A 19,259-nucleotide genomic window follows, 5' to 3' on the forward strand; every position below is an offset into this window, starting at 1 on the left:
GCTCCCCTCATCTCATTGTTACGCTAAGAAAAGAAATTAAATTCTAGCAAAATCTGATCTAATTAAGTAAGACACACTGATCTTAGCAAACCACAAGAGAAACTGTCTCGTCTCTAAATTAATAAAAACATAGTGAATTTACACTAAATTTAATTAAATTGAACATGTCTACGGAAAAAAAATCTGACAAAATAAATTCTAATAGTCAAATTAAAAAATGTATACATTCTCACAAAACAACATGGAAATAAAAATAAAATGTAGCTAATTTACAAGACACGGTGCGTTTGACAACCCACAAGAGAGGCTGCCTATGCTCTTAACATTAATAATATAAAATGAATTTAAACAAAATGAAACAAAATTTACCAAATGAATAAATTGTGTATATGCTTTAAAAAAAGAAAATTAATTCAAACAAAACAAAATAATGCACAAAAGAGGCTGCTTATTCGCTTCATTAATATCATAAATCAAAATAAAATTTAATTTGAGTTTTTCTTCATACAATACTTCGTACAATAACAAATTCAAACAAATTGATTAAATCAAACAATGACTTTAGCAACCCAAATTAATAAAATAAAATTAAACACATCCATCCATCCATACGATGTCAAATCCGCACAAGGGTTGCAGGCATGCTGGAGCCTGTCCCAGCTGACTTTGGGTAATAGGTGTGGTACACCCTGAACCAGCCAATCGCAAGGCATACAGACGAACAACCATTCACGCTGACAATCACACCTAGATGCAATTCAGAGTGTTCCATTAACCTGCCATTGATGATTTTAGAAGGTGGGAGGAAAACAAAGTACCCGGAGAAATTGGAAAAGTGAAATTAAATAACTACACATTGAGCTTAGCAACCCATCAGCGGCTACCTCGTCTATTCTCCACATTAATTAAATCAATAAAATAAAAAAAGTAATAACAAAAGGTAAAATCAAATATTAAATAGACAATGCAACCCACAGAAGATAATGAATAAATACATGAAAAGACAAATGATTATACTTGCCTACATGACATAGATAAATGAAATATGAAATACAGTGAACTTTGCAAGTCATATAAAAGGCTAACATGTCTTTCTCTACATGAGTTAGGTACATTAAACAGTTCATTCTTTACAGATTTAAGACGTACAATATCTTTTTTAATCTAAACCACCTTATCCACTCAAAAAAAAAAGATTAAACACAACCAAGAATCACCCATTAAATATGAAATATGTCTAACGTGTCACGTCTGTAAGTGTGACACACATGCATATATCCTTGCCTCTTGTCACATTTACATTAGGTCACGCAGTAAGAATGTTTTGTGAGTGGTCCCCATGGTCGCCATGACACAATGTGAGACTAATTAGGATAAGTGAAAAAAAAGATGATGAACTGACATACGGAAAACTGGCACATGCAGTACTGTGGAAAAAGCCACCAACAGCCCTTTTTTTTGATCTGATCATACTTAACAGCAGTCATTTTGACATTTAGTAGTTAATAGGACACATACTATGGACGGTATTTATATGTTGAAAAAGATTTGACCAATAGAATTAATTTCAAACCTTTTTTCATTGTTATTGTGACATTTAACCTGCATAACTGAACATGAAAAAAATCTCAAGAAGGGAAGTCAAACAAACAAATGAGAAAATGTATGTGCGCAGGTGTGCACACCCTCTTATAACTGGGGATGTGGCTGTGTTCAGAATTAATCACAGTCCGACTTGTGTTGAATGGGAATCAGCAAACACCCGCCACCATTGAAAGTGTCTCCGAACTCAAATAGCGTTTAGCTGTTCTTAGTAGGGCGGCCTGGTAGTCCAGTGGTTAGCACGTCGGCTTCACAGTGCAGAGGTACCGGGTTCGATTCCAGCTCCGGCCTCCCTGTGTGGAGTTTGCATGTTCTCCCCGGGCCTGCGTGGGTTTTCTCCGGGTGCTCCGGTTTCCTCCCACATTCCAAAAACATGCGTGGCAGGCTGATTGAACACTCTAAATTGTCCCTGGGTGTGAGTGTGAGTGCGAATGGTTGTTTGTCTCTGTGTGCGATCGGTTGCCTGCGATTGGCTGGCAACCGATTCAGGGTGTCCCCCGCCTACTGCCCGAAGACAGCTGGGATAGGCTCCAGCACCCCCCCCCCCCCCCGCGACCCTAGTGAGGATCAAGCGGCTCGGAAGATGAATGAATGAATGTTCTTAGTAGGCATTTCCCTCCTTTTTTCATCTTTATTGAATAAATCTGATGGTTCTGTGCTAATACTGTCTGGAAAATCCTTCTAGAACATCTGAACTTTATTCGGGCTGAATCAGAGTCACTTTAAATGTGGGCAAGTGTGTTCTGACCCCCCATTCACCAGTGCTCACTATGATGGGTCAAATACAGCGGTCAAATCTCATCTGCGTGTGTACATAACAAAAAGAGAGGATCTACTCTTCTTGTTTTCGTGTACACATATGTCTGTAATGTTTTTAAAAAAGTGTGTGGAGGAGTAAAACTTTTTTAAAAAACTTTATGATTTTTTTTCTCCCACTGCAGGGGGATCAGTAATGTATATTCCACAATAAATACTGCGGTGGCTTATTGGACTGTGCATTCATTCTCTTAAGATTTTAGACATAATCTGTCATAATGACAGAAGTGAGAACACATATTGAAGCCTCCCGGTCCCCAGAGTGTCCCCCAACTGTTTCCCTCCAAAAATGTTTGGCTCTTTGTTTCTCTCCCAGTCGTCTCAAGAGCTCCATCACTCCACCTCCTTAACTTATCCTCCCCCGCCCACCTGGCCACCTCCTCACTGACGGACCGAGGTGGTTCTATATGAGCCTCTCAGCTCTCCTCTCACTCTTGTGACTCGAGATGAAGTTCACAGCACTGTACACATTTTTGATTTTGTTGGCCTCCCCCAGCCTCTCTTGGGAGGGCAACGAGGGATTCGGGCAATGTGCTGCCACCCTGCGGGCCGGGGGGCCGTGCGGACCGGGGCGGGCTGGGTGCCCCTATATCTTGAGCCTGCCGCCGATGACTGTGCACCTGCCGGAGCAATTCGGGGTGCTGGAAAACCTCATGAAGGATTTACAGACATTGAAGGATGACGTGGACCAACTAAGGAAGATGTGCGGAGACTGCGGAAGACGCCAAGAGAGCAGGTATGGTGACGAGGGACGCTCTGAGACACAATGCTTAGAGCAGGGAGATTTGGAAGACGGAGACGAGCAGGGAAAGACAGTGGCACGCTCCATGTCCGCTGTAGAGACAAGTGAGAAAGAAGTGAAGGAAGCAGCTGGAAACAATGGAAAGGGACAAAGTGAACGACCCGAGGAGGAAAGTGGAAAACAGTTTGGAAATAATCAAATGCAAGTGCGGCCAGATGAAACAAATGGGACGGATAAAAAGACACAAATAAAGATGCCGCAGGACCGTGGGAGGCAGGATCAACGGAAGATTTGGGAGGAGAAGAAAAAGGAAATGGAAAAGGGGGTAAAAGCAGGGCAGAGAATTGAGAAACCAAAACAGACTGCAAACAAAGAGCTCGCAGACAAAAGTGAGTCAATAAAAAAATATGTTGAGAAAGTGGTGGAGAAGGAGGATGGAGAAACGAGGAGTGTAAAAACAGAGAGAGGAAAAGCAGGCGAGAATGTGCAGAGACACAGTGATGGAGACTCAGCACCCAGCAAAGCGACTCAAAGGACAGACTATGTTTCAATTAGCCCGACTCCTGTGTTGACATTTAGCTCAGCTCAAAGGCCTGCGCTTGTAGACTTGGATAAGACTGAGCGCATCACGTCATCTCTTCCATCGCCTCCTTTCTCCGGTTCCACTTCCAATTACTTACCAGTTATTAATCCAAGAAGAACCCAAACAGCTTCGACTGAATCAATCACCATGAGGTATCCGTTGGATGTAACACGTTCCCCAAGCTCAAGTTCAACCTCCATTATTCCCCCTCACAACCTCCGCACAACTATTTCCCCCAAAGCTACAGAACGCAGCAGGTGGCCAAGCACCGACATCGGCTCGAAGCACCAACCAGGCCTGAAAGATGAGGCGGAGGTTAAGCGTACACCCGGAATTAAGCCTGACGCAATCAAGCCGAAGGACTCCAAGCATGACCGTAAACTGGACATGAAAACCAAACAAAAAACAGCTCAGCAGAAAATCAGACCAGGGATGAAATTGAAAAGTGGCAATGACACTAGACGTTTTCACATTCAAAGAGCCGATAAAAGGACAACGGATCCTTACCTCAAACCCCCAAAAGCCAAACATGGCCAGGTCATGACAACTAATCTGCAGCAGGTAGCAACTGACCAACAAGCAAGACCTGCAACCGACGAAGTACCCGAATCAGACCAAACCCTAATGTTAAATAAAAACTCTGAACCTAACAAAAGACCTGTTCATCCTGTTAAGAGCAGTATGACTGACCAGAAGCAAAAAACGGACAAAAACTTAAAAACTGACACAAAAGAAAAACTGGATAAAAATGAAGCAAAGCTACATTTGCTGCCTGATCTGCAGACTGATTCCAAAAAAAGGCAAAAACTGATACAACCGGTTAATTCTGATTCTTCTGGGGACTCTGAGTCACAAAACAACTTTACAGCTAATCCCAATCACAAGCTAAAATCCAGCCAGATAATTCCCAATATTAACGCAAAGCCCAAAACTGTTGAGGTGCCCAAACTTAACCAAAAGCAGCTCAAGCCTGCAAGAGACCAAAACAATCAAGATAATATGAAGCCTAAAGCCAGTCAAGCACTTCCTGATCCTGAACACCAATCTGTGTCGAATCAAAATCCTGGTGAGGACTCGAAAAGAAAATCAGAATCCTGGTCTCGCTCCGCCGACACACCACCAACCAGTCTGATGCTGAAGCCAGGGAGACCACCATCTGAACCAAACCAGAAGACCACAACCCCCCAACCTCGCCATTTTCATCGGGCGACAACGGCTAGTTTCGATGATCAACATCCACCTAAGCCCACTCCTGATGTACAGATGCCTGAGGTGACTCATTCCCGAATGGACACAGAGTTCAAGCCCAGCACGATGAAAACCGTCACTCAGAAGACCTTCGGCAGCCCACGCCTGAGGGGCCCAAACAGCGGGGTGGTGTTTAAACCCACGCCACAAACAACTAGTTCACCTTCCTCAATCCCAAAATCAACACAAACGATCCTGCTCGGCAGTGTTATTCCGAGCACTAATCCAGACCTCACAAAACCAAATCTGCACGCTAGAGATGAGGCAGCAACTCGCCAAAAGACTCTTGAACCCCTTTCTCCTCGTGCTCAGAACTCCTCCAGCTCTGACTTGAGCTCAACAACCACGACTGACCCCGTGGCCCAACCAGCTGCCGAGTTGTCGACATCAAGTGCTCGCGAGCTGCGTGTGAAAATCAAACAGTTGGCTGCAACATTCTTCAACGGCAGCCGACTGGGCCCGAATAGAAGATCGCCACCGGGAAAGCCTTTGAAGGATCTGCCAGAGGATCACCAGGGTGATAACAGGCCAGTCAGCGGATCACTGATGCAGATACCATCTGGAGGTAAGAGACACAATTTTTCACACGCCAAGGGTACACTTTTCAGATCTTATGATGGGAGCTCTGGACTGAGCCATTCTCAATGTTGATTTTCGTCTGGTGAACTTGTTTTGTGCCATGTTACGACGCATTCTTACAGTACTTGTAACCTTGAAAAGTCAGATGTTGGAACGGTCAAAAACCGAAGAACCCCTGTACTTTAACCACAAATCTAATCAAACCTCTTGAATGAATTACTTTTAAGAGCCATACGGTCTGCTTAGCTCCACATTAGTGTGTATTCCAAACCATAAAATAAAGTGTTTATACCCCGTAATGTTAAAAGCAACCATTTTCTAATAAATGACTCACACCAAATGCATCAAGCACGGAGGTCCACCCTTGGGCTGGTGATTTGTTGACCTCTTTTACTGTTGGAAAGTAGATGTGCTGCAACTTGTTTTTATATCTCAGCTGCAAGGTGATCGTAACTACCTTTCAAGTCGGGTATTCAACTTTTTCCTCCAAGGCCGGGCGTGCTGGAGCCTATCCCACCTGCCTTCGGGCGGTCGGTGGGGTACACCGTGGAACTGGTTGTCAGCCAATCGCATAGCACACATAGACGAACAACCATTCGCGCTCACAATCACACCAAGGGACAATTAGGAGCGTTACATTAACCTGCCATGCATGTTTTTGTAATGTGCGAGGGAACCACAGTACCCGGAGAAAACCCACGCAGGCACAGAGAGAACATGCAAACTCCACACAGGAAGGCCGGAGCCGTAATCGAACCCTCCACCTCTCCACTGGGAGGCAGAAGTGGTAACCAGTCGACCACTGTGCCGCCGTCTGCAGCAGTTTTGCAATTTTTAAAGCAGTGTTGACTTGAGGATCATTAGCGTAATGTTTCACTAATTTTTGTGACTTAAACTGTACTACTTTAAATCATCAAGAACTGAACTCAAACTTTACGATTTTAGTTACTGGACTTTGGACACTCCTCTGCCAATAAAAGACAAGATTGTGATTTGTGGCACCATCAAATGCTCCTCAGGTGCAGTTTCCGTGGTGAAGAAAGACTGCTCAGACCACCTAGTCAAAGGGCAGGTGATGAAGAGTGGCATCTATCAAGTGATCCCGGATCTCCACACCGGCAACGGTGTTCCGGTACTGTGCGACATGGAGGTACAGGGCGGGGGATGGACCGTCCTGCAACTCCGGCAAGACGGCAACGTCAGTTTCAACCGCACCTGGGCCGAGTACCGATCGGGCTTCGGGGAGCTTCTGAATGGAGGGGAGTTCTGGTTGGGGAACCAATACATTCATTTCTTGACCCGGAACAGAGACATGACACTGAGGGTGGAGTTGAAGGACTTCTCGGGGATGACAGGGTACGCAGAGTATGAGAACTTTAGGGTGGCAAGTGAAAGGATGCGCTACAGGTTGACAGTGGAGGGTTATTCCGGAACAGCGGGAAATGCGCTACGCTTCAGCCCCCAGTATGACCACAACAACCAGGCCTTCACCACCCCGGACCGAGACAATGACCGCTACCCCGCTGGGAACTGTGGGGCTTACTACAGCTCTGGCTGGTGGTTTGACGCATGCATGGCTGCAAACCTCAATGGAAGGTACTATTTGGGGAAGTACAAGGGGGTACGTAATGGTATATACTGGGGGGCCTGGCAAAATATCTCCACTGAGTTCTACCTCACAAGTGAAAGGCAGTCTTTTAAAACTGTCAGAATGATGATCCGACCAAAGGGATTTTTAAAATCATGAACTTGTGATTATTATACAACATACACTCCTTGCAAAAAAAAATGTTGGGTAAAATTTAAAGATGAAGCATCCCTGAGAAAAAAAATTAGAAAGAGTTGGGCTGGCATTCAAACTTTTACAGGTCAAAATAAGTTCATCTATGAATACTATAGAGGAGTGCATTTTAGGCACATCTTGAAATGTCAGTCCAAAGCCCAATAGCTCATATGTCCTGTGAGGAATGTATGTTCGTATCAATTACATCAACTTTCAGATTTTATACTGAATCAAAACAAATTAGAACTTAATACACATCTGCTGACCTCTTTGGGGCAATGCTTCTCCCTAGCGGTAAACTGTAATTCTGCAGTAAACTGTGTGCTGATGTAAACGGGGTCCTCGGTTTACAACGAATTTACAATTTGGCCGGAAGATGATCCAATCAGCACACACACGCACACAAACAAAACAAACACGCAAAAAAAACAAACCAAAAAAAAAAAACAGTGAGTACTAACTGAGAGTGAACTGAGCACTCCTGTAATGTGATATTTGAGGATGTACATAGCTTTTATAGATACCAGGCCTTCCATTCATGGTGGTGAGATATTTATTGTAATGGATTATTTTCTTATATTGATTACTGATGCTTGAAAGTGTTTGAAAGGTTGATGGGATAGTGTGTTTCTGCTACGTTTCGTTATATACCCCACCATCACCAAATGCAAATTAAAGCAGAGCGCGACAAGTGAAACGTGTGGTTTGGTTATTTAAATAAATATTCGTTGATAAATTGAATTATTTTATTTTTTAACCATTTCATTTTGTGGTATGTTCTCTACAATAGGCATAGTAAATAAACACGAAAGGACAACGCATATAGGTATCCACGTTTAGTCAATTATTTAGTGTAGGCATAAAATAACAAGCAAAAACCAGAATCGTATTTTTACATTTATTTTAATGATTTCGATCTCTGATTAGACAGGAAACTCACACTTCCGTCTCTCTTCCTACTTTACGAAACTGTAAACAAATAGCAGTCGAGATTGCTACCGATCGAGCCACCTACTTCGCTATCAACCCAATTAGCAACCAACTATTACTGACTTATACATGAATATATAAGTACTGTATGACTAATGACATTAGTCCAATCCTACCAGCTACGTGGCTATCGCTAAGCGGAAGTTTGTTTTTACGTCATCAGTAGGTGTTTTTAAACACGTAACTTGACTGTTGTCGCAGCATGACAGTGGCAACCTCTGAAAAACGAATTCGCATACGCTTATAGTAACGCGTGGTGTGGTTCGGTCGTCCATGTGTTAATTCTTTGCCATGCTGCTCGGGAGCTCGCCAGCTTTACGGAGCGTCGTCGGACTTTTCTGGTGGCGGACCGCCAATCGTCTTCCTACCCCCCGGCGTTGCACACACCAACAGCGGTCTCTCTTCACGACGACCGGTGGCAAGTTAGCCAGAGATTACGACGAGGGGGAGGCGAGCCACCGGCCGCCGCTGAGTGAGTGGAGCCTGAAGGTCAGCCCCTTCAGCACGTTGCGGGCACGCCTGAGTTGCAGCATCTCGGTCCAGCCCCTGGACCCGCACGCGTTTCCCGAAGCGGACCGAGCCTTCGTCGCGGTCCACGGAGAGGAGCAGGGAACGGACGTGAAGGACTTCTGTGTCCGCTACGACGACGATGGCAAGGAGCTGTTCATCTCGGCCGAGAGGGCTGACAGCAGTTTGTCTGTCCATTTGTCTGTACCCATCAAGAGCAGTGAGTTCACAGTACAACGCAATGTTGTACTGTACAAATTACAGTACAAATGTGGGGAAGACTGTCTTAGGACTTCACCACTTTTTTGCATTTAATCTTAGTATTAAATGCAAATATTGTGCACTTAAAACCTCTATTAAAATGAACCTTATTTATATCTGAAAAGTAAGAAATATACGATATGCGAAAAGTTAAAAATAAGTGAACTGGAAAGGACTGAACATTAACACTGTGATTAATTGCGGGGGAGGGGGCACTTAAATAATTCATTCGTTTATCCATTTTTCAGATCCGCTTTATGCGCACATGTGTCGCGGGGGGTGCTGGAGCCTATCCCAGCTGTCTTCGGGCAGATAATGCATGGATGGACTATACTATACAGTGTTACACTGTATGCAATGTACAGTGCAAATTGCAATTATTGAATGAGAAAAAAGCTTGATTATACAGAATATATATGCATGTAGTAGTGCAACGGGATGATTTATTGTACAGAAAATTATTCTGTTGTGAATTAACTTAACTAGTGTAAATAAATACATCAGTGCATATGATGATTTATACATTCATGTAGATTAGTCATAGATTTTGACACATTTGGAATATGTAAGTGTGTGTGTGTGTGTGTGTATGTGTGTGTGTGTGTGTGTGTGTGTGTGTGCGTGTGTGTCAGATCTCTTCATTCGCACCCACCCTTTAGGCAACGTGCAGGTGAAGAACATGGAGTGTGACATCTGCCAGGTGCACACAGAGAAAGGTGACTGCTCACTGCGTTCAGTCAAGGTCAGTCAAAAAAAAACGCATTCACTGGGGACACTTTTATTAGGTGCACCTACACAAACCAATGAGATCAAATGCAAGCTAACCTGTAGAAACAGCTGTCATAATGCAGTGATGTGGTTACACACCCCTCCAAACAACCACAATAAGAAACATCTACTTAAATCAATCCCTTTTTTTGGTTGTATCAAGGGAGAATATTTGATGACTTGTTGATTCTATTCGATCACGAGTATCAAACACATTTTTGTCATAGGCGATATAGTGAGTACGGTTCCTCTCAGAGGTCCGTTATGACTGTGAAAATCATCAAAACACTACTTACAGGGCAACAAAAAATTAGCGTAGATGTTACAGTAAATGTAAACCCTTAAACAACTGCTACTTAACACACAGAGTTGCAACATATAAGCAGAACATACAATACTAACAATGAAAAAAATGAACCATGCTACACTCTAATCTCAATTATTTCATTATCAATGTATTTTTCCTCCTGGGGAAAAAAAAACCACTTTTGTTTATGTAATGCTAAACCACAAAGCAAATGTAGATTTTAGAGATGACATGCACATGAACACTGATTTTGTGTGTGCACCTCAGAGCCATCTGGTGGAGGTGCGGTCAGGTGGCGATGTCACAGGCGAGGGCACCATCCATGGCAACGTGGACATCAGCGCTTTTGGCAAGGGTGTAAGGACAACACAACTTTAATGCATTTGAATAAACACCATCAGAAATACTCACCTACCTTTACAACATAAATTCTTAACTAATACTTGTTCCGTGAAAAAAAAAATCTAATTTACGCCCAACAGTCTATTTGCTTAATTTTGTGGAGTTTCTCTTGATTGCACTGCTTTTAGCATGGCTGTGAAATTTCCGCGGGTTCGCGGAATTCCATGGATTCTGTTGTGAAAAATATGATTTTCACAAAACCTCTAATTTTACATGAAAAATCATAGGGGGGGTAGGGGTGGTTGTGTACTTGGCTTTAATAGCCTTGCACGGCGACCATGACTGCGCGGCGACCATGCCTCCTACACCATGGCTCACTCCAGCCAGACACGCGTTTTACGCCAGCTGCGTGTAGAACATGTTATGGCTGCAACTCAGCAAAGCCGACAAGAACTTAACCCGGGCTAAAAATAGTGTGATTTAAATTTTTTTTTTTCAGTCAGATTTAGGCCTCAATGTATTACCAAACCTGTAGGGCTGGCCCATGTAACTTAAACCTTTGTTTCCCAACTTGTATTGAGCCGAGGCGTACATTTGACAAGAGACTAGAAACGCATTTGTTTGCACACGACCAAACAAAAATGTCACAAAAAGTGGATACACAGATTTATCACATTCTGCCATCTAGTGAAATAACATTTAATAGTTCTGACTGTCACTATATGTCATTGGCATAGATAGTTACAATACAATACAATACAATACATGCTGATTTATATAGCGCTTTCACAATAGCGGCAGCTGTAACAAAGCGCTTTACAAAACAGTTAACATAAAGTAAAATAATAAACACAGCACATAGTTGAACAAAGACTCTAAATAATTTCCAGATCAATAAAAAAGAAAGGGTGTCATATTGGTGTCATATTTGCAAATGACACCAGTATTTTTCTGGTTGTTCAGAGCAAAACTTGTAACAGCGAAGTTCCACGAGGAAAAAATGTCTGTAGCCAGGTGCACACATGAGCACATCAAATAATCCGTATCTCTGGTTAGTATAATGTATTTTTATTCAAAATTTTATTTATTCATTTGCAATAAATATTCAAAACTGCTCCAGATCATCATATCTTGTCGCGCCAGTACTGGATCCATTGCTTGGCAGCATCACTAGTGTCTAAGAGGTCTTGATCTGTGCAGGTGGGCCCCAGTTCACACTCCCGAAGAATGTGCTCTAATGTTTGTATTGGGTGGCCACACGGACATTCACTGCTGAGTGAGAGTCCCCATTTATAGGTGTTGTTCCCAGTCTTGCCTACTCTGGTTCTAGCTCTATTTAATGTCACCCAGTTCCTTCTTGAGAGGGCTGTTCCACTTGGAAGATGTTCGTTTGGGCTTTGGATTGCACCATTTAGTGCAGAGCTGTCCCATTCTCTCCATTTTTTGAGCCTGTGGTTTGTTGACTGCTCAGGATCTAAACTATGGACAGTCATAAAGCTCTTTCTGGACTTCAGTCTTCTTATTGATTCACTATGACCATAGAGGGGGTGTCTTGTGTCATTTTCTTGACTATGCTTTTGTGCCCTTGCATGAATGTCTCTACGTATGTGTGGTGGTGCGATGCCCGCCAATCTGTAGAGTGCTGGCAGTGGTGTTGGTTTTAGTGTGCCAGTAATTATTCGGCATGTGTTGTTCAGCTCAGGATCTACTTTGTGAGCATGACATGATCTTGCCCATGCTGCTGACCAATATTCAGCAGTAGAGTAGCATAGTGCTAGAGCTGTTGTTCTCAGAGTTTTAGGATCTGTTCCCCAGTTAGAGTTAGCAAGTTTAGCTAATAGGTTGTTTCTTGTGGCAACTTTTGACTTGAGTTTCCTTACATGTTCTGCGAAGGAGAGCGTTCGATCCAATGTGACTCCAAGATAGACGGGATAGTCAACATGCTCAAGTCTCTCATTATTCCAGTGGATGCTTAATTTTCTATTTGCCTGGTGGTTATTTAGGTGGAATGCACACACCTGCGTCTTTCCTGGATTGGCATTAAGTGAGTTTTGTTTATAATACTCTGTTAGGTGTTGAAGAGTCTACTTTCGGTGGTTTCAAATGAGTGCGATTGGGTGGCAATACAGAGATCATTGGCATATATAAATCTTCGAATGTTTACAAACTCTGGCTGGTCATTTGTGTAGATGTTAAAAAGTACTGGAGCCAGAACAGAGCCTTGTGGGAGACCATTTTTTTTGTGTTCGGTGCTCCAGATGATGTAAATGACACAGTTGCGCGGTGTTATATTGTGCAGTGCTGGTACTTTCTACAACTGGGATGTGTTAGTGGCGCGATGAAAAGGTGATTGAGTTTCCACTGAAAGCCCAGGTCCCAAACTTGTGGTCCGCCAGTGGCAGTAAAGGAACGCTAGGGGGCAGCAGCACCTTTCATTCCAAACTACACAGCTGCGAAGAGTCTTTGATTGCCCTTCATTGCGCTATGCTTGTGTTGTGCAGGCGGTGCGTGTCAAGAAGCTGCAGGGCTCCGAGATGAAGGTTTCCACAGAACACGGCCCTCTAGCGGTCAAGGCTGTCTACGCCGAATCCAGCTGCGTCTCCTCCTCCACGGGAAAGGTGGAACTGGGACTAATACACGGTGATCTGAACAGGCACATGCATTTCGCTACCATGCCATTGGGTCTATTGAGGGGTGTCCAAGGCAATTTTTGCCACATTGGGCCGTTATGACTGTGAAACCGTGTACACTGATACCTTGGTTTTTGAGTGCCCAGATATGAGTTTTTCAAGTTATGAGCTATAGCTGGTAGTTTTGTGTGTGTGTGCGCGTGCGCTATAAGGTAAGATAAGAAAATCTTTATTAGTCTCGCAATGGAGAAATTCCCAATTCACAGCAGCAAAGTTATGAAAGGAAGAAGTAGAACAACAAAATATAGGAGCTGATGGAAAGGCAGCCACTCTTGCGGCACCATTTTGAAGTCAAAATAACAAAAATAACACAAAACGTAGGACACAGACAGTCGTGCAATCTTCACCACTTTTCTGCATACACTTTGTTCTCTGAGGCAGTTTTATATATATATATATATATATATATATATAAAATTAAAACAAAAATATATACAGGTATATTTTTTCATTGGATCTTATCTTAGATCGTACAGAAAAAACAACAACATAAAAACGTCTCCCTAATATATTTGTTGGAAGATGGGAATGTACTCATTGTCAGAGCAGAGAAGAAGTGCGTCACCCGTCCAGAATCTAAATCTCTTCCTGCGAGGCACACGTTGGAAACAATTATCTTGTTTACTTGCACTATTCTCACAAAGCCACACTGACTTTGTGTTCTATTCTGTCCAAAGGTGACGCCACTGTGAAGAACAGATTAGGCCATACACTCATTGGTAAACACTTTCTGATAGCAGCACACAATGGAATGCTCTGTGTTGTTGATCAAATATGAGTTTTTATGTTTTTGTTAGATGGCTCCAATGGCTTCTTGAAGCTTTCTTCTGAAAGTGGAGATATCGATATATATGTGGGAGACGGTGCCAGCTCGGAAGTGCTCAGTCGGGAAGGTAGAAATATGCAAATTTTTCAGGTTGTTCAGTAAAGAACATGTGCATTGCTTACTGTACCCTAGTACGGGACCTCAAATCCTTTTGTTCACCAGAATTAAGTCAGGAGCATGGTAGGGGCATTGCTATGACAGCAAGACCAGTCGGTGACACACAGTTATAGTATGACCGGCGTGCCTCAGGAGTCATGTACAAGTACTCTCCACTTACTATTTATGTGTGGCGTGAGTCATGAGGGTACTTCCTTTGTGTGACATTTCTTGAAAAGTACAATAAAATACAGATACTTGTAGAAAAAAAGACTGACAAACAACAAAAAGTACAGACTGAAAAATTCTTTTTTTAACAGTTAATTATACAACATTCTCTTCTCAGAAAATACTGCAGTACTACAAAAACTTGCATAGTGCACCAACGAGGAAGGAAAATAAAATTACTAGGACATGCTATGAAAACAATGTGCCCCCATAGCTTTGTGAACAATGTGAACCGATGACCAAAAATGATCATTTAATAACTGAATATAATACACCTCACATAGATGTGTGTTTTTTTTTTCAAATTAGATACATTTAATAGCTAACCCTTCTGTGAACCTGTTGCAGTATATTATTTGTTAATGTTTCCTGGTTCACATTCCGCCATGTTACTGCTATCTCCGTTTTTTCCACCTTTCAATCCCCACGATCTCAATCAATCAAAATATCAATTGCTGTTGACTTTACAAATCTCTATCTATGCCTTTTTTATTGTTATTTTAATTAGCGGGATTTGGAAAAGTAACAAGCCTCTTTGGACATAGGTTTTTCAAATGTAGGAAGTAAAACTAAATAAATACATATTAGATAGCTTAAAAAAATCTACTCAAGTAGAGCAACAGAGGATATGTAAATGATTACTTCCCCCCACTGGCTTATGAATCCCTTGTTTCTTACTGTAGGACAGGTTTGTGTCCGCGTGCCATCTTCATTACAAGCAGAGGTGGAGTTATGTGGTGTCTCGGTTGACGTCAGCCATGATGTTATGCTTCACCAAATCCAGGAGAACACTACTGAAAACCAAACCAGAGTCACTGGTGAGTAGAGAGCACATTTTTCTTCACAGAGCCCAGAATGTGGGTTGGGGGAGAGAAAAGGGCTGTTCACACGGCAAGATTTGGTCCGGTGCTGCACCGGGGCTGCCCCAGTAGAGCGTTCACACGTGCAAATTAGCTCCGGGGTAGCCCCGGAAAAGAGCTTATACCGGACCAAATTTGACCCACCTCAGGGGGTTGCTCCGGGGCAAATGCTCGTTTGCGAGGCAGCACCGGTGTAAATGTGCAAACTGTGTGTAAACTGGGTTAAATTAGCTCCAGATCAAATGCTTGTGAAGAGTACGTATGGCGAGAATGCGTTGCTTTCGTGCTCTGTCGGACTTCCGTAATGTGTTGATTCATAACGACACAAGACTTGGCTAGTAACATATTTCCTTTTGTAGCAGACTGGACTGTCTCGGAGTTGTTTGTTCCTTTGTTGTTTGTTCACAGCCCCCCGCCCCCATAGAATTTATTTTGTGATTTCCTCTCTTGATTTTCTGTTTGGCGCAATAGTGTTTGCTTTTCTGAGTGTCATTGAAGTCATCGTTCATTTACGTTTTCTTGGGCGGTCACTCTCGAGCAGAAGGCACGGAAACCGAGAAGGAGAAGGAAGTGCCGGTCCAGTCGTCGCCTGAGTTGTGTATATACAGTACGTTTTAAAAAGAACCAACAAGACAGCTCGTTTGTTTTCTGTCATTTTGCTCCGCTGCAGAAACTGCCGTGTGAACTGCTCAGCGGCTTTGTACGTGTGAACGCTCCACACAATTTGCTGCGGTGCAAAATATCCCGCAACAAACTTTCTCGGTGCAGCACCGGAGCAAATGTGTGCCGTGTGAACGGCCCTAAAGACACACACAAAAGCAATCAAGACATTTTTTTAGTCATGGAGATAGTAGTTCAAAACTGCAGTGTTAATCAACCATGACATTCTGTCATTCTCCATCTCTCTTAGGCTACATGAACACTGATGGTCCAGTGAGGCAGCGGATCAAAGTCACCACGGAAAGAGGCTCAGTCAGCCTGAGGACGCAAAGTTGGTTGCAGTCCTTGAAGCTGGGACGCTGAAAAGCTACATTGTGGCACTCGAGTGTCACTCACAGATGAATATAACCCATCGTGACTGTGAAGAGACTGAAATAATCACACCTCTGTGCAATCACATTTTTATTTAATAAAAAAAGTTATTCATTACAGTAACATCGATTTCACTCAATAAGAAATAGTCTGAATAAGTGTTTGCATAGTTAAAACTGTATGATCTAAAGATGCCATACATTCCCCAACAATAGGGTTGAAGTGATTAATTTGAGGTTTTGGGGTAAGCTAACATGATTTAAAGTACATATGAACACATACAGCACCAAAGTATACAGGATAGCAAAAATGACCTCTGCCAAGGTTATGTTCTTGTTTGTTTGCTGCCTTTGTAAACATGAACAATTACTGGAGGTAGTTGTTGGGAGAGATGGCGTTTAGGCCTCAGTATATTCCTTTCCTAGAAGCCATTTATAGTTTGTGGACCTTGGCATTATTTCCAACATTTTTCCTCAGTTTTTTTAAAATTTCCTTTCCACTTTGGTCAATAGTCCGATGACAAATAATTTTTTATTTAATATCAATATCAAGTAAAAATATTTTTTGTCTCTCCACTTCCTTTGCATGTTTCACTGCTGTCCAATAAAATGAAGGAAATCTTTTTACATGTTTTATGTTCGTCCTGAGAAAGTTTTTGTGTTAGTGCACACTGAAACCTAAGCATTCTTTCAGTTTCATTTTCACAAAAAGTATTTAAAAATAAAATATTTATTAACCTACAACGGCGCGTGACCTGCATCACCGGAAGTTGTTAGCGGTCAGCTGGCTGCACTTGCATTTTGCGATTAGAGTTGTATCCATATATCTTTTTTAGTTTGTATTATTCTAATTCAAAGTTTCTTACCCGTACAATTCGCCGATGGCACTGGCAAAGAATGGGAATTTGAAATGCCAGGAGAAACATTCTAAAACGTTAGTGAGCTACGATTGTGACGTTGCACTGAAGACGCTGCCAAAGTGCGTCCCATGCTGCCGCGTCAGGTCTCCACATAGGTAAGCACTGATTCCTTTTTCCAAACTCACAAGCTCTTGTATCGACTATTTTTTCAGTTTCGTCTGTGTTCTGGCCCTTATGGCTGTTGCTCATCATGGCATGCATGTGTGTATGCGTGCACGTGCGGGATGTCGGTTGCTTGAAAAGTCGATCTTCGGTCAAAAAAGGTTGGGCACCCCACTGTATGTTACACTGTTGATTGAAAATCACACTCACACGGAGGGACAATTTCGAATGCTCAATTAACGTGTCATGCATGTTTTTGGAACGTGGGAGGAAACCACAGTACCCACGCAGGCACAGGGAGAACATGCACACAGGGTGGCCGGAGCAGGAATCGAACCCTAAAACTCTGCTCTGTGAGGCCGACCTGTTGCCTCACTGTCCAATATAAATCTCAAACTTTCCCGCTTCCCTACATTTTTCGTCAGTGTCATATGAAATTTCAATTTGTCTTTCTGACCAACATTTTCTTGTTATTAGGATGGCAATCAAATGTGGAACACTTGGAAATGCTAATCATTCTTCATTGGACAGCGATGTTTTCATTCATTCAAAGGGTCATTTTTACAATAGAAAAGTGGTCCAGAAAATGGATGGATGGATCTTAATACAAAAAAAAAAGCCAGGTTTCTGTGGAAGTGCCAAATTAGAATTGTTTGGGCCTTGGCAGAGGTCTGAGCTCTACCGAGTTCCTTGGAGGCTTCACTGGTGCGATTATCATTCCCATGCCATTCCCTTAGCGCACAGATTGCTTTATCGAAGCCACAATTTGGTTTGCTCGTTGCTGTACTCCCAGTGCTGTACATATGGCTGTAGCCTCATGGCAGCCTCCCTGAAAAACACACACACACACACGTAAACTTACAGTATGCACAAAAAGTGGTGCACACTTGTGAATTTTGACGCTCAGTTCCTTGTTAGAAAACAGCTTGAATTTCTTGTGAGTAATGTGTGGAACCATGTGCACTGCAGATTGATGAAGTACACTTATTTTCCTCAAGTTCTTACTCTGAGATGCGGTCACAGCCATGCATAGTGATTGATGAGAGTGGCGGGCAGAGCCTCTCGATGTATCTGATGGCGCGATCAGTTAGGGTACAGCCGCTCACGTCCAGCTCTCGCAGGTACTGGGCTGCTCCATGTGAAAGGCACTGCATTCCCATATCGGTTACCTGTGAAAAACAAACAATAGTCGTGAAATTGAGACCCCTTTTTGGGGGCGGGGGGGGGGGGGGGGTATTGTAGAGGCGCCTGATGCAATGTTTCCTTAGCAGCGTCTTCTGCCAAGGTGGGGAAAAAAACCTACTCCAATCACCACTTTCATCGATCGAGACCAAATTAGGGTTGAATGAATAAAATCTCTCAGACCCATGCCTAGAATTCAACAGGAAGTTGACCATTTTGGTTCAAAGCAGCCATTCTGGACGCATTCCAGGGCTCGTACTCCAACTAGGGAATTCAGCCGACAAGCCCCAATTGGGACCAGATATCCTCGACAGATGGGTGACGAAGCTTTTATGTGGGAACGTCATGTCATTCTAAAATGTATGATTCTTTCGTGGGCCTGTTCATGGCTGCCCTCAATTTTAATTTGTCGTGGGTCTCATTAGATTGTACATAACTGGTGAGTGTGTATATTGTATACCTTTTGACAGCCTGCCACCCGCAGTGTCAACAGGCCTCTGCAGTAAAATGAAAAGGCTTTGACGGCCTGGTCGGACAGTTCCAAGCAGCCAGACACGTCTACGTACTCCAGATCTGTCAAGTACTTGCACAAATTCTACTCCAGAGAAAACATTGAGAAATAATTAATTGTGGGATATTAAACACTCATCCAAACATAACACTGTCTGCAACCACAGGATTGATATGAGATTTGTAACTTTTATTTCTTATGTTCTGCTGTAAAATATAGCAAGTAGGTATACTTGCTAGGTGATCAAATATTGAGCATTTTATAGTCACATAAGGGTAGAGTGAC

General features: G+C 42.9%; 3 protein-coding genes across 4 annotated transcripts in view; 2 read left to right on the plus strand and 1 right to left on the minus strand.

Moving 5' to 3' along the window:
• Positions 1-2,204: 2,204 nt before the first annotated feature.
• LOC127598084 (serine/arginine repetitive matrix protein 1-like) lies at positions 2,205-8,050 on the plus strand. Its single transcript, XM_052061617.1, has 2 exons — positions 2,205-5,556; positions 6,590-8,050. The coding sequence occupies exons 1-2, from the start codon at positions 2,865-2,867 to the stop codon at positions 7,315-7,317; spliced, it is 3,420 nt and encodes a 1,139-aa protein (XP_051917577.1). The 5' UTR covers positions 2,205-2,864; the 3' UTR covers positions 7,318-8,050.
• Positions 8,051-8,310: 260 nt separating this feature from the next.
• Positions 8,311-16,893, plus strand: fam185a (family with sequence similarity 185 member A). The gene is made up of 8 exons (XM_052061768.1): positions 8,311-9,070; positions 9,744-9,853; positions 10,454-10,543; positions 13,030-13,168; positions 13,896-13,937; positions 14,016-14,111; positions 15,052-15,186; positions 16,139-16,893. Exons 1-8 carry the CDS (start codon positions 8,635-8,637, stop codon positions 16,249-16,251), a joined length of 1,161 nt encoding a protein of 386 aa, XP_051917728.1. The 5' UTR covers positions 8,311-8,634; the 3' UTR covers positions 16,252-16,893.
• A 1,010-nt stretch (positions 16,894-17,903) lies between these two features.
• fbxl13 (F-box and leucine-rich repeat protein 13) overlaps positions 17,904-19,259 on the minus strand; it is a 40,188-nt gene continuing 38,832 nt past the window's right edge. For both annotated transcript variants that reach the window (XR_007961859.1, XM_052061680.1), the window contains exons 19-21: positions 18,924-19,058; positions 18,287-18,450; positions 17,904-18,110 (exon numbers count right to left, since the gene is read on the minus strand). Coding sequence is in view for 1 of the 2 variants with exons in the window: in XM_052061680.1 (XP_051917640.1) it covers positions 18,032-18,110; positions 18,287-18,450; positions 18,924-19,058 (378 nt within the window). In the remaining variant the exon portion in view is untranslated. The remainder of the gene's footprint in view (positions 18,111-18,286; positions 18,451-18,923; positions 19,059-19,259) is intronic.

Source organism: Hippocampus zosterae, chromosome 3 (assembly GCF_025434085.1).
Source record: "Hippocampus zosterae strain Florida chromosome 3, ASM2543408v3, whole genome shotgun sequence".
NCBI classification, from domain to species: Eukaryota; Metazoa; Chordata; class Actinopteri; order Syngnathiformes; family Syngnathidae; genus Hippocampus; species Hippocampus zosterae.